The 13,470-nt window shown below is 46.7% G+C and overlaps 1 protein-coding gene across 2 annotated transcripts in view; it reads right to left on the minus strand.

Moving 5' to 3' along the window:
- Nucleotides 1–13,470, minus strand: part of SDCCAG8 (SHH signaling and ciliogenesis regulator SDCCAG8) — a 1,349,628-nt gene that overhangs the window by 455,527 nt on the left and 880,631 nt on the right. For both annotated transcript variants that reach the window (XM_069234464.1, XM_069234463.1), the window contains exon 16: nucleotides 12,294–12,425. In XM_069234464.1, coding sequence (XP_069090565.1) covers nucleotides 12,294–12,425 — 132 coding nt within the window. The remainder of the gene's footprint in view (nucleotides 1–12,293; nucleotides 12,426–13,470) is intronic.

Here is a 13,470-nt window from a genome sequence, read left to right on the forward strand (position 1 = left end):
GGCGGAATAGTCTGACAATACAGGGTCGTTGGAGGACACCATCGGGGTTGCCCAGGCCAAGGCTGGACCGGATAAGGCACTGATAAGATAACCCACCTTGGTCCTGTCGTGGGAGAATTGAGTAGGTCGGAAGGCGAAATACACCGTTAAAGCATCCAAGAACTCGCGAAGCTTGGTTGGTTCACCAGAGAAACAAGGGGTAGAAGCGGAGATTGTCGGAACATCACTGGTGCGGAGGGCCAAAGCCTGTCGTAACGCAGCATTTTCATTACGTAGTTGTTGCAATTCCTGGGCTTGTTGCTGAATCGTGGTCAACAGAGATTGCTCCGGATCTGCAGCAGCCGCCACTGTATTATCCATGGTGTTTGAGGACGTCGGAATGGTTTGGCGCTGCAATCTGTCACGACTCACGTGCTGCTTGCGCCTGGAATTTGCAGATCTGGTGGCGTGAATCTTCAATGTTCGGCTTTGGCCCAAAAAGGGGCGACTCTTTCTGGTAGCCACGGTGCTGTAGGCAATGGAGACACCAAGAACAGACCGTGCCCTTCAGAAAGTAGCGCCAGAGGGAAAAAAACCCTTAAAAAGGGGAAAAAACCTCCAAACAGGAAGACTCCTGGAGAAAAACAAGAACAAACAAACAGGAATCCAAAAGGAGCAAAAATCAGAAAACACAGAATGCTGAATCCAAAACCAAAAGGCAAGGAAATCAGGAGCGAGACACTAACTGAGCAGAAAGTGTTGCAGCGCAAGGAAAGAGGAAAAACACAGCCTTTATATACCAAAAAACAGGAAGTGACCCACAGGAAGTAAAAGGACACCATCTTAGATAGGGAAACAATACATAGAACAGAATAGTAGAGGAACCATAGAGAATAGGGAACAAGGAATGCTGGGAAAGCACAGGAATCTGGGAAGGAGGAAAAAACATAAAGAAAGGCACACAACAGACTGCAAAAGAAGAAAGGACAAAGAAACGAAGAAAAACAGGTAAGAGGGTTCAGAGACCCCTGGGACAGTGAAAGGCAGAAGGAAGAACGAGGCCCCAAGCAAATCTGGGGCCTCGAAACGCGCAGGAGAGGCTGGGGGCGCGCCGCGTCTTAATAACGCGGTGCGCGGCCCGAGCCGAACGCCCAGCAGAAGTCGAGCTCTCGGCTCGTGCCGCGCGGTGCGGCGCGACAGGAGGAGGGTGGGTCGCATGTGAATTTATGAAAGATACCAATACTGGATAACTGTAGTTACAGGTAAGTAACTTGTTTTCTTATCCAGTATTGGATTTTTCATAAATTCACATGCTTGAATCTAAATAGCCAGCAGTACTCTCAATAAATGTCATGCCCGCCGTGGATGGTGGGTGCGAGCATAGAAATCCTCTAAACATATTACCAAATAACATACTTATACATCTTGTACTATGTGCATAAAACAAATATATATATATATATATATATAAAACAAAATTGCATAGTAATTATAGACTATCGCATATAGAATTATGTCTACACATTAAAGGAAAGATCTCACCTTAATGAAAAAGATGACGTAGGACCGCTTGTCCAACGAGAGTCAGTTCTTTGAGACAAAGCCAAACAGTAGTGCTGCGCAAAGGAGTGTATAGTCTTCCACGTCGCAGCCTGACATATTTTATCCAAAGAAATGCTCTGAAACAAAGCAGCCAATGTGGAGACTGCTCTTGTGGAGTGCGCTCTTGGGCGCTTAGTCAATGGTTTTCCTGCTTTCGTGTCGCAAAACTGAATGGTAGATGCAATCCACGGGCTATGGCGGCCTTAGTGACCCCTGCCCCTTGCCGTCCTTTTGAGCATAAGATACTATCAGCTGATCTGTCTTCCACAGCTGCTTAGTACGTTGAAGGTAAAATTTAAGGCATCTCTTGATGTCCAATGAATGCAGAGTCTTTTCTGCGATTGTAGATGGATTTGAGAAATAAGTTCTTAATATTACCGGCTCATTCAGGTGAAAGGATGAAGGCACCTTAGGAATGTACCTCGGGTTAGTCCTAAGAAGAACAAAGTCATCTGAAAAGATAATAAAGGGTTCCTTAATGGTAAAGGCTTGTATATCGCGGACTCTTACGGTGGATGTAAGAGCAAGCAGAGTTGCCACCTTCCATGTGATATATTTGAGTTCCGCTGTGTGAATAGGTTCGAACAGGGCTTTCATTAGCTGGGACAGAACTATATTCAGATGCCACTCTAGCGGAGGTGGACGCACCAGAGGAAAAGTGAGAAAGAGGCCCTTCACGAACTGTTTAATAAGTTTGGATGAGCCAAGTGAGGGCATATCCGCTAAGCGTCTATAAGAAGCTATAGCTGCCAAATGGATCTTAACGGATGCGTGACATAGCCCAGCCTTTGAAAGGGTGAGAAGATATGAGAGAATTTGCTCCAGCTCAATCTTTAACGGATGGAAATTGTTCTACAGGCACCATACACAAAATCTCTTCCATTTGAGTTTGTACGTCTTATTTGTACGGTCTGCTCGTGCCCTGGATAAAATCAGTTTGCATTCGTCATCAATGTTCATTCCCTGGAACTCACGGGACTCCAGAGCCAAGCGTGCAATTGCAGAAATGCTGGATCTGGATGAAGAATTTGACCTTGAGTCTTCATGAGAAGGTTGTGGTTGCAGGGAAGATGCATGGGATTGGTCACCTACAGGAGCAGAAGCTCCATGTACCAATACTGCCTGGACAACCTAGGCGCTATGAGTATCATCTTGCAATCCTCTAACTTCATCTTCCCCAAGAGTCTGGGAATCAATGGGATGGGGGAAAAGAGTATGCAAAGATCCCGGACCATCTAATCGAAAGAGCATTTCCTCACGACCCCGGGAGTGGGTATTGACTGGCATAGAATTGGAATTCGGCATCCTGATTGGTGGCAAATAAATCCAGGATCGGCCGTCCCCAGCATCGAAAGACGCTATCCAGTACCCTCTGGTCGTGTTCCCATTCGTGGCAGTTGTTGTCCGCCCTGCTGAGAGAGTCCACCAGGACGTTGTTGACACCTTGCAGGTGCTACACTCTGAGGCAAATGTTGTGCAGAGTGAGCCAGTCCCAAAGAGATTGAGCTTCTCTTGAAAGGGGGAGAGATGTTGTTCCTCCCTGTTTGTTGATATGAAACGTGCTTGATGTGTTGTCTGTACGGACCAATGCAGACGACCCTGCAATCCGTGGAAGGAACGCCTTGAGCGTGAGAAAAATTGCTTTCAATTTCAACATATTTATGTGCATTCTTCTCTGCGCGTCAGACCGTCTTCCCTGAATGCGCATGTCCTGTAGATGACCTCCCCAACCTTCCAATGAAGCGTCCGTTGTGATGATGAAGTCTGTCATTGGAGTGAGAAAGGTCAGTCCTTGAGAAAGATAGTTGGCTTGAGACCACCATCGCAATGCTTCTATTATCCTCGGTGGAACATTTATCAAATCCTCGAAGGATCCTTGTCATTGGGTCCATTGCAGCTGAATCTCTTCTTGCAAAGGTCTCATTTTCAACCTTGCCAGATGGACTAGGATGACGGATGAGGAGATCATGCCTAGGAGCAACTTGAATAGTCGTACTGAAACTGACTTTCTTCTTGAGATCCTGACAGCCAATTTGGCTAGTTTCTGCTGCCGTGCCTGTGTGAGGTACACCTTCTTTTCAATGGTGTTGAGTTCTGCACCCAAAAAGACTATCCTGCATGTAAGCAGAGTGACTGATTTTTGGAAATTCACCGTTAGCCCCAAACTGTGAAATAGTTCTAGGCAGACGTTGGTAGCCTTGGACGCTAGCTGCGATGAAGGTGCTTTTATCAACCAGTCGTCGAGGTATGGGAATACCTGAAAACCCCTGTTGCGGAGATAGCCTGCTACTGGGGCAAGACATTTTGTGAACATTTGTGGTCCTGACTTCAAGCCGAATGGGAGGACTTTGAATTGATAATCGGCACCGGCCACAGTGAAGGGGAGATACTTGCGATGCTTTACATGTATCGGTATGTGGAAATAAGCATCGTAGAGATCCATTGTTGTCATGTAGTCTCCAGGGTTTAAAAGGTGCCGGATATCTAACAGCGTGATCACACGAAAGGATCGTTTCCGCAGAAACTTGTTCAACTTCCTGAGGTCTAGGACTGGCCTCCATTCCACTGACCTCTTCCTTATTAGAAAGAACCAGGAGTAGAACCCGAGTCCTCTGTGCTGAACCAGAACTTCCTATATCTCTCCCTTGGCGAGCATTAGGGAACCCTCCTGCTGAAGCAAGTGAAGATGAAGCAGTTTGGATTTCCCTGGCGGATGGTGTGGCGGTTTTTGTTTAAATTCCAGCGTATGACCTCGAGACACTGTATCTAGCACCCATTTGTCCGATGTTACTGTTTTCCACTTCTGGAGGTAATTGGAGATGTTCGCTCCCACTTGATGGCTCTGTGAATGCTGTGGAAGCGTAGCCGGTGCCTGACAAGAATCATTGCTTTCAAGGCTGAACCTGGGATTGGGAACTCTGCTTTCTCCTTCCTCCCTGTCTGGCGTATGAGGCAGTGGATGGTTGCCTATATTGCTCTTGGTATGTTGGTCCATACTGAGGCTGTTGGTACTGCCTGTGGTAGGAACCTCGAAATGCTGTAAAACCCCTACCTCTTACACCCTCGAAAGGGCTGCTTCCGGTACTGCAAAGTACCCAGGGACCGAGCAGTGTCTGTGTCAGCCTTGATGGCCTGTAATGCGTCGTCCACGTGTTTACCGAAGAGAGACTCTCCATCGTACGGCATGTCTAGAATTCTAGACTGTACCTCTGGTCTGAAGGAGGTCGCTTTTAACCAACCTTGGCAGCGTAATACAGCCGCTCCCGCCAGCTGGCGAAAACCCGTGGAAGCTATGTGCAGGGCGCAGTCAATTATTTCTTCAGACGTACGCTCTCCTTCCTGAAGGATCTTTCATGCCTCCGACTGCATTCTTTCCGGGATGAGATCCATGAAAGCATTCATACCCGGCCACATCGGATAATCATAGCGACCCAAAATAGCCAGGGAATTTGCTGCACAAACAGTTATGGCCAACATGGACGAGAATCTCTTGCCCACATTATCCAGTCTTCTTCCTTCCTTATCAGGAGGAGTAGCTATAGGTGCGGACAGGTTCTTAGAACGCCTTTGGGAAGCTTGGGAGATGACGGAGTCAGGTTTTGGATGACCGGTCAAACATGCCGGAGAGTCCTGTGTCGCCTTATACTTTTTGTCGAGCTTCTGTGGAACTGGTGGAACAGTTGCCGGGTTCTGCATGATCTTGATCCCCTCAATCCAAATTAAGTCTATGAAAGGGATAGCTCTCATAGACTTTCTAGCTTGTTCCTTAAAGTCATGGAGGAAGCATTCCGACTGAGACAGACGTTGGCAAGTGAAAACGTGTGGCCGCCCTATCCATCAAGTTGTGAAAACCACCTATATCCTCCGGTGGAGAATCTGAAGGACGAGGAGGTGGTGGAGAAGGAGTAGGGGCTAGATAGTCATCCCATTCCTCACTAGGATGCTGTGGTGTTGAAATTTCACCTTCTTCCTCATCCCCAGACGTCAAAACCTCATCTCTAGGGGGAGCGGCTAACGTAGACTGTGGTGTCATCCTAGGAGTTGCTGGAGGTGGAGGTATATTCCTTGGTGAGACTGGAAGCGGCGGTTGCTCCTCTGCTGTAGCTGGGAACCTCCTCCTATAATCCTGCAACATTGACTGCAAGTCCTGAATAAAGGAGGCAGGCATCTGCACAGTGTCTCTAGGTTGAGGCGGAGGTTCATAATAGCGCCCCTGATGAGAGTAATAAGGCTGGTATTGATCGTATTCATCATCATCATCATCCTCCTCCTGATACTTAACATGCAATTGGGATGGGCTGTGTGCATCACCAAATGGGCCCCTAATCGGACTCTGCCCAGTCCAGCAGATGAATAGGCAGCAAAGTTGTCACCTTACTTGGTGAAGTATCCTGAGGATATATAACAGACCTAGACATTGCTGTGATCTTAACTGTAGCGCGAAGATCAGGAGACCCAGAAGAAACAGGAATAACATCCTGACTCACAGCTACCATTGGCATTGTCGATGGTGTTGACGACAGTGGTCCCATCCACGGAACTGATGTGGACGATTTTTCTATCAATGACGGTCTCGTCGATGGTGGTGTCATCGACGATGGCCTCTTCAGCGGTGGTCTCTTCGACGATGGCCTCGTCGATGGTGATGTCGCAGACGGTACTCTTGTCGACGGTGTTGCAGTCCACAGAATTTTCATGGCCGTTGTCGTCAACGACGATGTTCTCGTCGCTGATGGCGTCAACGTTACCTTCAGTGACAAAGTCTTTTCTGGAGCCTTCGTCGACGGTGGTCTAATGGAAGGAATAGGAGCCTTTACCACGGACGTCGACGTAGTCGACGACAGTCTCATTGACGAGGTGGTGGAGACGGTAGATGTGAAAACCGTCGTTGTCGACTTAAGCTTGATAGATTACTTTCTAGAGGTGAAAAGCTCAGATGAAGGAGAACGGTGTGATGACTCCTTCTTTCGACGAGGAGAGGATGGCTCAGATGAAACTGAGCCCTCTACGCCTTTAGCACCTTCTTTATGATGCATTTATTTACGCTTTGTAGATCTTTCAGCCTGTCCCAGGTCCTCATATCTGGACCTTTTATGTGGTCTTTCTGACTCACTCTCCTCACCTGAAGTACAGGATTTTGCCTGTAACCATATTAAAAGTCTACCTTCTCGGTCTCTGAGGGTTTTTGCAGAGAAAGTGTGGCATATCTTGCAGTCTTTCACCTGGTGTTCTGGATACAGGCTGTATAAGCAGTTTTTATGTGGATCATCCACATGCAGCCTTTTCTTGCTGCAGGTCTTACAAGGGCGGAAAAGGCCCTTCCTAGAAGAATCTGACATCTTTTTGAGGTTTTCTGAAAGAAAATCTTCCTGAAGAAGTAGAAAACCTTAGCAGAGCTCAGGGAGACTCGCTTCACACGACGTGCAGTAGAAAATCTGAGGGAAAGAGCCTTTCTAGGGAGTATTCTACAGGGTTCTAGTGCCTGACTGGCCAGCAGCCAGGTTTGGGTCCTTTTCACAAAAGGACAGAGATAGGCTATATGAGTCATTTGGGTTAGCATTATAGCCTATGAATTATTTTTGGTGCTTATTGCTTTTCAAGTAACATGGGACTCCAACTTCGACGAAGGGGACGATTCAAGCATGTTAATTTATGAAAGATACAATACTGGATAAGAAATGGATCCACATTCTTGAACGTACCTACTCCTGCACATGTAACACCAGATTTAAATACACACAGTTTAATTACTTGCATTGGATGTATCTCATTTCTCACAGATTCAATATTTTGCTGCATACAGAAGAATTGAGCTTGATGCAGAATTTCTCCACATGGTTTGGGGGTGTCCATTCGTAGTGCAGTTTTGGTTACATGCCGCAAGGAATCTGGAGAGCACCCTCAATCGTGAGCATCTGCACACAGCAGAATTTTGCCTTCTTGGATTATATAAAAGACGCAATTAGCAAAAAGTAGGCAACAGATTCCTGGATCTGGCACAGGGGGCAGCAAGAAAAGATATCGTCTGTCATTGGAAGTCCATGGATCTCTTCATAGCTGGCGGTGGAATGAGGTGCGAAGCTAGGCGACAGCTGAGGAGAATGCGCGCCAAGCCGAAGACTACAGAAGGTTGCGCAGGCAGTTGCTAGCGGACTTATGGGAGGAGGTGGTTGCCAGCTTTATGGAGCTTGGGCGGCAGTAATAACTTTGTTTGGAGTGCTCTGCTGGCTGGTGAACTGAATGATGCAGTCAAGTGAAGTGGAAACCAGAATATGCTATATGTCAGAGATGAGAAAGAACCCTTGGGACACAGGCAGATAAAACTGAGAAACCTTAATTTCCAGATACCCCATGGCCCCGGTAGTTAAGCACCCACTTCATCCCGACTCGCCCTCATGCAAAACTGATTGTTACAGAGCTTTAGAACAGTTGTAATTAAAAATACTGGGTAAAGGTTTCACTGGTTGTTCAATGGTTCTGTTTCTTGATTAATACATCAAAATAATATAAATGCATGCTTAAGACAGAAGATGACATATGGCGAAACAGGAAAACAATGCAACACTGTGTAGAATGATAATCCAGAATTAAAACTGAGATGTACAATGTAAAAATTGCTTAATATGCAACCCTTGCCAATGCCACATACCATGATGTTATCTACTGAAAATAAATAAAGATAAATTAGAAATTTCTAATCCTAGAATTGTGTTTATTGAGAAAGAAAATTTGCCACACTGGTGATAATTATGCATGCTGCAAGAACAAACATTTCTATCTGGATAGCTTTGTCACATATAGACTAGGATGCTGTCCTGGCTCAATCCAAGAAACTATTTCAGTGCTTGATTGTGATTAAATATTCATTTTATGTGGAGGGCTTTGAAACCTACTACATGAGTGCAGGAGGAACAAAGAATACAATTGATGCAAACACTGGTGCAGTAAAGATTACTTTCCCTTCAGTGACTGTGGGACAGAGAAAAATGGGAAGTAGTGTAACTAATACTAACTCAGAACTCCTGATAAGGAAGTAAGCCAGCAAGACCAATTCTGGATACTCCATCTACCTCTGAGTCTTAAATGTGGATGGTAACCAATGACCTTAGCAATGGTAAGATGTAAATTTAACAGTAAGCTATGCAGAACTCTTTGGGCTGATAAACTCTCCAGTGGGAAAACATGGAAGTAAAGAATAAGTTACTTACCTTCCGTAATTAATTATCTGGTAGAGACTCTATCTAGCTGCTTATTCCTTGCCTTAAAAGTTTCCAGTCGTCAGGCTAAATCCTGAAACATTTGTTGAGCAATACCCCTTGCACGTGCCGTCAGGTGGCTCGATTCAGCTCCATATGGCATAGTCAGTGCTGGAAGTGACATTGCAGCCACCTATATAGGCGCCACCCAGGCACACGGGCGTCAGTAACTATTATCATAACTTTCCGTGCCAGAAGCGCAGAGCCATAACAAGAACTAACACAATGTGTGTCAAAACTATGGGCCTGAAAAAGGGAGCACCCTAACCCTAGTAACAAGTCCACAGAGCCGGCGGCATGGGTGGGTATAAGAAATCTGCAGCTAGATAGATTCTCTATACAAAATAATGCATCACCAAAGGTAAGTAACTTGTTCATCTGATAGAGATTTTTAGCTGCAGATTCCTTACCTCTGATTAGATACCCAAGCCATACCCTCCGGGTGGTGGGCTGCGTTTAATGTTTCGGACTAAAAAGTCTTGTAGGACCGAATGAGCTAAATGCCTGTCCCTTCAGACCGGATTGTCCAGGCATTAGTGTTTGGCAACCATGTGCAAGGATGCTCACGTTGCTCCCTGGCAAATCTCCAGGACTGGGACTCCACATACTAGCACCTTGGTCGCAACTTTTCCCCTGGTGGAAGGGGCCATAAAGCCCTCGGGAAGCTTCTTCTTAGCCAGGGCATAACAGATCTTGATAAAGAGAACGACCCAGTGCGAAATGTTTTGTTGAAGTACTGCCGGTCCCTTCTTTGCTCCCACATACCCCACAAATAGTTGGTCATCCACCTGGAACTCTTTTGTGCGATAAAGGTTGAAGGACAATGCTCTTTTTGGGTCCAGCTGATGGAGTTGCTTCTCTTCCTTACAGGGATGTGGGGGAGCAAAGAAGGTGGACAAGGTGACAGTTTGACCCAGACGGAATGAGGTCACCACCTTAGGAAAAAAAGAGGCACATGTGCGCAACACTGGCTTTTCTGGAAACACTGTTAAATATAGAGGCTCATTTGATAATGCCTGTATCTCACTCACCCTCCAGGCAGATGTTATTACCACTAAGGCGGCTGTCTTCTACAACCATGGGTACAATTGTGCAATGGCTCGAAAGGAGCGCACATGAGGTAGAGATTTAAGGTCTGAAGCTCTAGAATAGGGAGAAGACCCTTGTTCTTTTTGGGCATCAGAAAGTAGCAGGAATAGCAACCACTGCCTACTTCCGATATCAGGACCCTTTCTATGGCTCTCTTGCCCAAGAAAGCTGTAACGTCCTCTCAGAGTAGTGACAAATGATCCTCTGCCAGCCATTCAAATGTTGGTGTAACAGGAGGAGGAAAGGATTGAAAAGGCAGGGCATAGCCCTTCCTGATGATCTGCAATACCCTTGCGTCTGATGTTATAGACTTCCAGTGGAAGATATGATGGTGTATTCTCCCTTCAACTGGGCAAGCACGCTCCTGCAGATCCTAACTAGGAGGGCTTTGAGAGTGCAGCTGCTGGGGGCTGTATGGCAGATGACTTCTGGCCTGCAGACTCTCTAGGCCTGAAGACACCACACCCAGGTCTTCACATACCCTGGGTTGGCTGTATAGGACAGGGGCTGGCATAGGTCTGGTGCGGTGCCACGTTCCTACCGTAGCCACGAAAGGAGCAAAAGCGGATGGTTGACGCTGGGTCACTGAGAGACCCAAGGACTTGGTCGTAGCCTGAGAGTTCTTAAAGCGCTTCAGCGCCGAATGTGCCTTCTCACCAAACAAGCAAGTGCCATTGAAGGGCATGTCCTTCAGATTCGCATGGACGTTCCCCTGAAAAACCAGATGTCCTCAGCCAGGCGTGGCACCTTAAGGCCACTGTCGACGCAACCACTCTGTCCAGCAAGTCAGTAAGCGACACTGGATGGTGAACTCAGCTGCGTCTCTCCCATCTTTCACTGCTTGGGAGAGTATGGCCCGGACCGCCTCTGGGACCGGAGGCAACAGTTGCGCAACCGTGTCCCAAATGGTATCGGAGAAACAGCCCAATAAGCCTGAGGTGTTCACCGACCTCAGTGCCCCGCTGGTGGAAGAAAAATGGTCCAGCCTTTAGGACTCCTTATCCAGGAGAGCAGAAGAGAATGCACCGTGGGACACGGAGGCTTATACTACCAAGCTCTCAGGGGTGGGGTGTTGGCTGAGAAAGCTAGGGTTGCCCAGAGTGGTTGATGGGAAATCGTACTATGTACAGGAGCCCCTGGTCTGGGCTTGGAGCAAGTTCCCAGCAGGACGTCTGTAAGTGCTTTGCTGACAGGCAAAAGGGGTTCAGAAGTAGAAGCTGCAGGCTGAAGCACTTCAGTCAAGAAGTTTGTCTTGACAGCCCTTGGGTCAGACTGGCGCCGGTCTGGATCCAAACTCGGATCCATGAGACTCTGCCTGAGCTGAGGCCGAAGCCGTCGGCCTTGATCCGGCTGGAGTCTCTTCTGACCCCACGGGCCTGAAGGCATGCCAGAGGGGTCGCCACTTGAATACACAGTGCATGGCCTCACAGAACTACTTTATTTGAGCGGGTGTCGATCCGGCTACCAGAAAAGGTGGGAGGTCGAACTGGCTACCGGCTATGCAGAACCGTGCAGGGAACGCCGATGTTCCCCGCTCTTCTCGTCGGCTGACGGACGAGGTGAAGTGGAAGTCCTATTGCACTTCTTCTTCTTATGCCTCTTTTTCGAGTGTCCAGAGGACCTTGAATGGAAAGAAGGGGACTTGGGGCTCCTAGATCAGTCCCCCACCCTCCTTCTCGGAGTCTCACCTGCCGGTGTTGCAGACTGCTGGGCTGCAAGCAATGTTAGGGACCGCTCCCTCAAAGCCTTCGACTCCATACTCGGCAGTCCGAGCACAACTTGCAGTGATGGTCGCGCTCAAGGCACCAGAGGCAAACCAGATGGGGGTCAGTGACCTACATGGCGCAGTGGCAGGCGCCACACAGTTTAAACCCAGCCTTCCTTGAAGACATCTTAACACACGGAAAAAAAAAAAAAGCAACAAAATCAATAAAAAGTCAAAAAAGGGCCTGTCAAAAAGCGAAAGACCGGTAGCTCTCTCCAAATCTGCGCTAACTGGTGCACAAAGAGAAGAACTGACGCCTGTGTGCCTGGGTGGCATCTATATATATGGCCGTGACATCACGTCCGGCACCAACGATGCCACACGGAGGCGAATGGAGCCACCTGACAGCGCGTGCAAGGGGTATTGGTAGCAAAAGTTTCTGGATTCAGCCTGAAGTTTGGGAAAGTCAAAGGTAAGGAACCTCCAGCTAGAAGTCTCTATCAGATCAGTGTTTACATAACCAGACAAGGTGAATGAAAAGTGTGCGTTCCCTGAGAAATAATCGTGCTTCACTGTAGAATCATGTAATAGGTGACAAATGCAGCAGATATATACATTTTTTTTAATGCATACATGTATAATGTATGCCTGAAAGGTCTTACCTCTGCTTCATTCTCTCATGCATCCTTCCATGCTGGATGCACTGCTCTTCCAACTCGTCATTTCGTTTCTGCAGCTTGACAATCTTGGTATTCATGTACTCATTTTCTTGACTAAGCTTTCCTACCTCCAGCCTGTAAAGCGATTGTAAAGATGAAAGAGGGGGTCTTGACAATCAAATTCAAATTAGTAAATGTTTAATTTTCCCACCAATAAATTGAGATGTATTTATGTATGCTACTTGTATTAAGTGAGCCTGGCTTGAAAGCGCTGTACAATAAGGGAGTGGGTTACCCTTGAAATTGAGGGTGGTGGGAAGTGAATGCAGATGCAAGAACAGGATTAAGAATAGAAAAGAGAGGAAGGGAGGTGGGACTAGACATGATGGACTCCTGTGGGCAAGGACAGCAGGGAAACCCATTAGAGAACTGGACAGTTGGCATTAAAAGGGATGCAAAACTAGTAAAGTGTTGTCCAGTAACTGACTGGTCACACTGTGATAAGGTTCTGCGTGGACAAAATGGGTTTTCAGCTTTTTGTGAAAGTGGGTAAATGATACTGCCTGTAGATCTGAACTGGGATGCTCCAGAGTGTCAGAGAATAGGTGAATAACAGCTGGCATCCTATCTTCACCCTCTTGCATGGCGAAGCAGGTGTTGTGTGGCACTGGTGTTCAATCAAGGGTCTTGAGTTTGGAAACCAACTTGCTACAGGGGTGTGGCAGAACGAACTACCTTGTTGATAATACTGCCGGTCTTGAAGGTGATGAGAGCTAGCAGCGGTGTCAGGGGCCTTCATATATTGTATAAGAATTAACTGTTCATCAGAGGGGAGAGATTATGGTGGTCCACTTAGGTGTGTTGCATGGTGGGTCCGTTGTGGTGATATTAAGCAGGGTAGTATTGGAAGATATTGTCATTCTGTTTTTTGAAGACGTTACTGATTGTCATGTGCATTTCTTACAGTTTTCAGTGAAAAATTTAGTTTATTGAGACCTTAATATTAAACAACATACTTATATTTCATCTAACATTCAAATAAAGTAGGTGATACTGATATATAAAAATGCATAAAACATACAAACAAATGTTATTTCTACTACATAAATCACATCTAAAAACACATCCAAAAACAAATTCATAGCTTGAAATTGGTTTCTAATTCCATGTGCAATAAAAA

Source organism: Pleurodeles waltl, chromosome 5 (genome assembly GCF_031143425.1).
Source record: "Pleurodeles waltl isolate 20211129_DDA chromosome 5, aPleWal1.hap1.20221129, whole genome shotgun sequence".
Lineage (NCBI taxonomy): Eukaryota > Metazoa > Chordata > Amphibia > Caudata > Salamandridae > Pleurodeles > Pleurodeles waltl.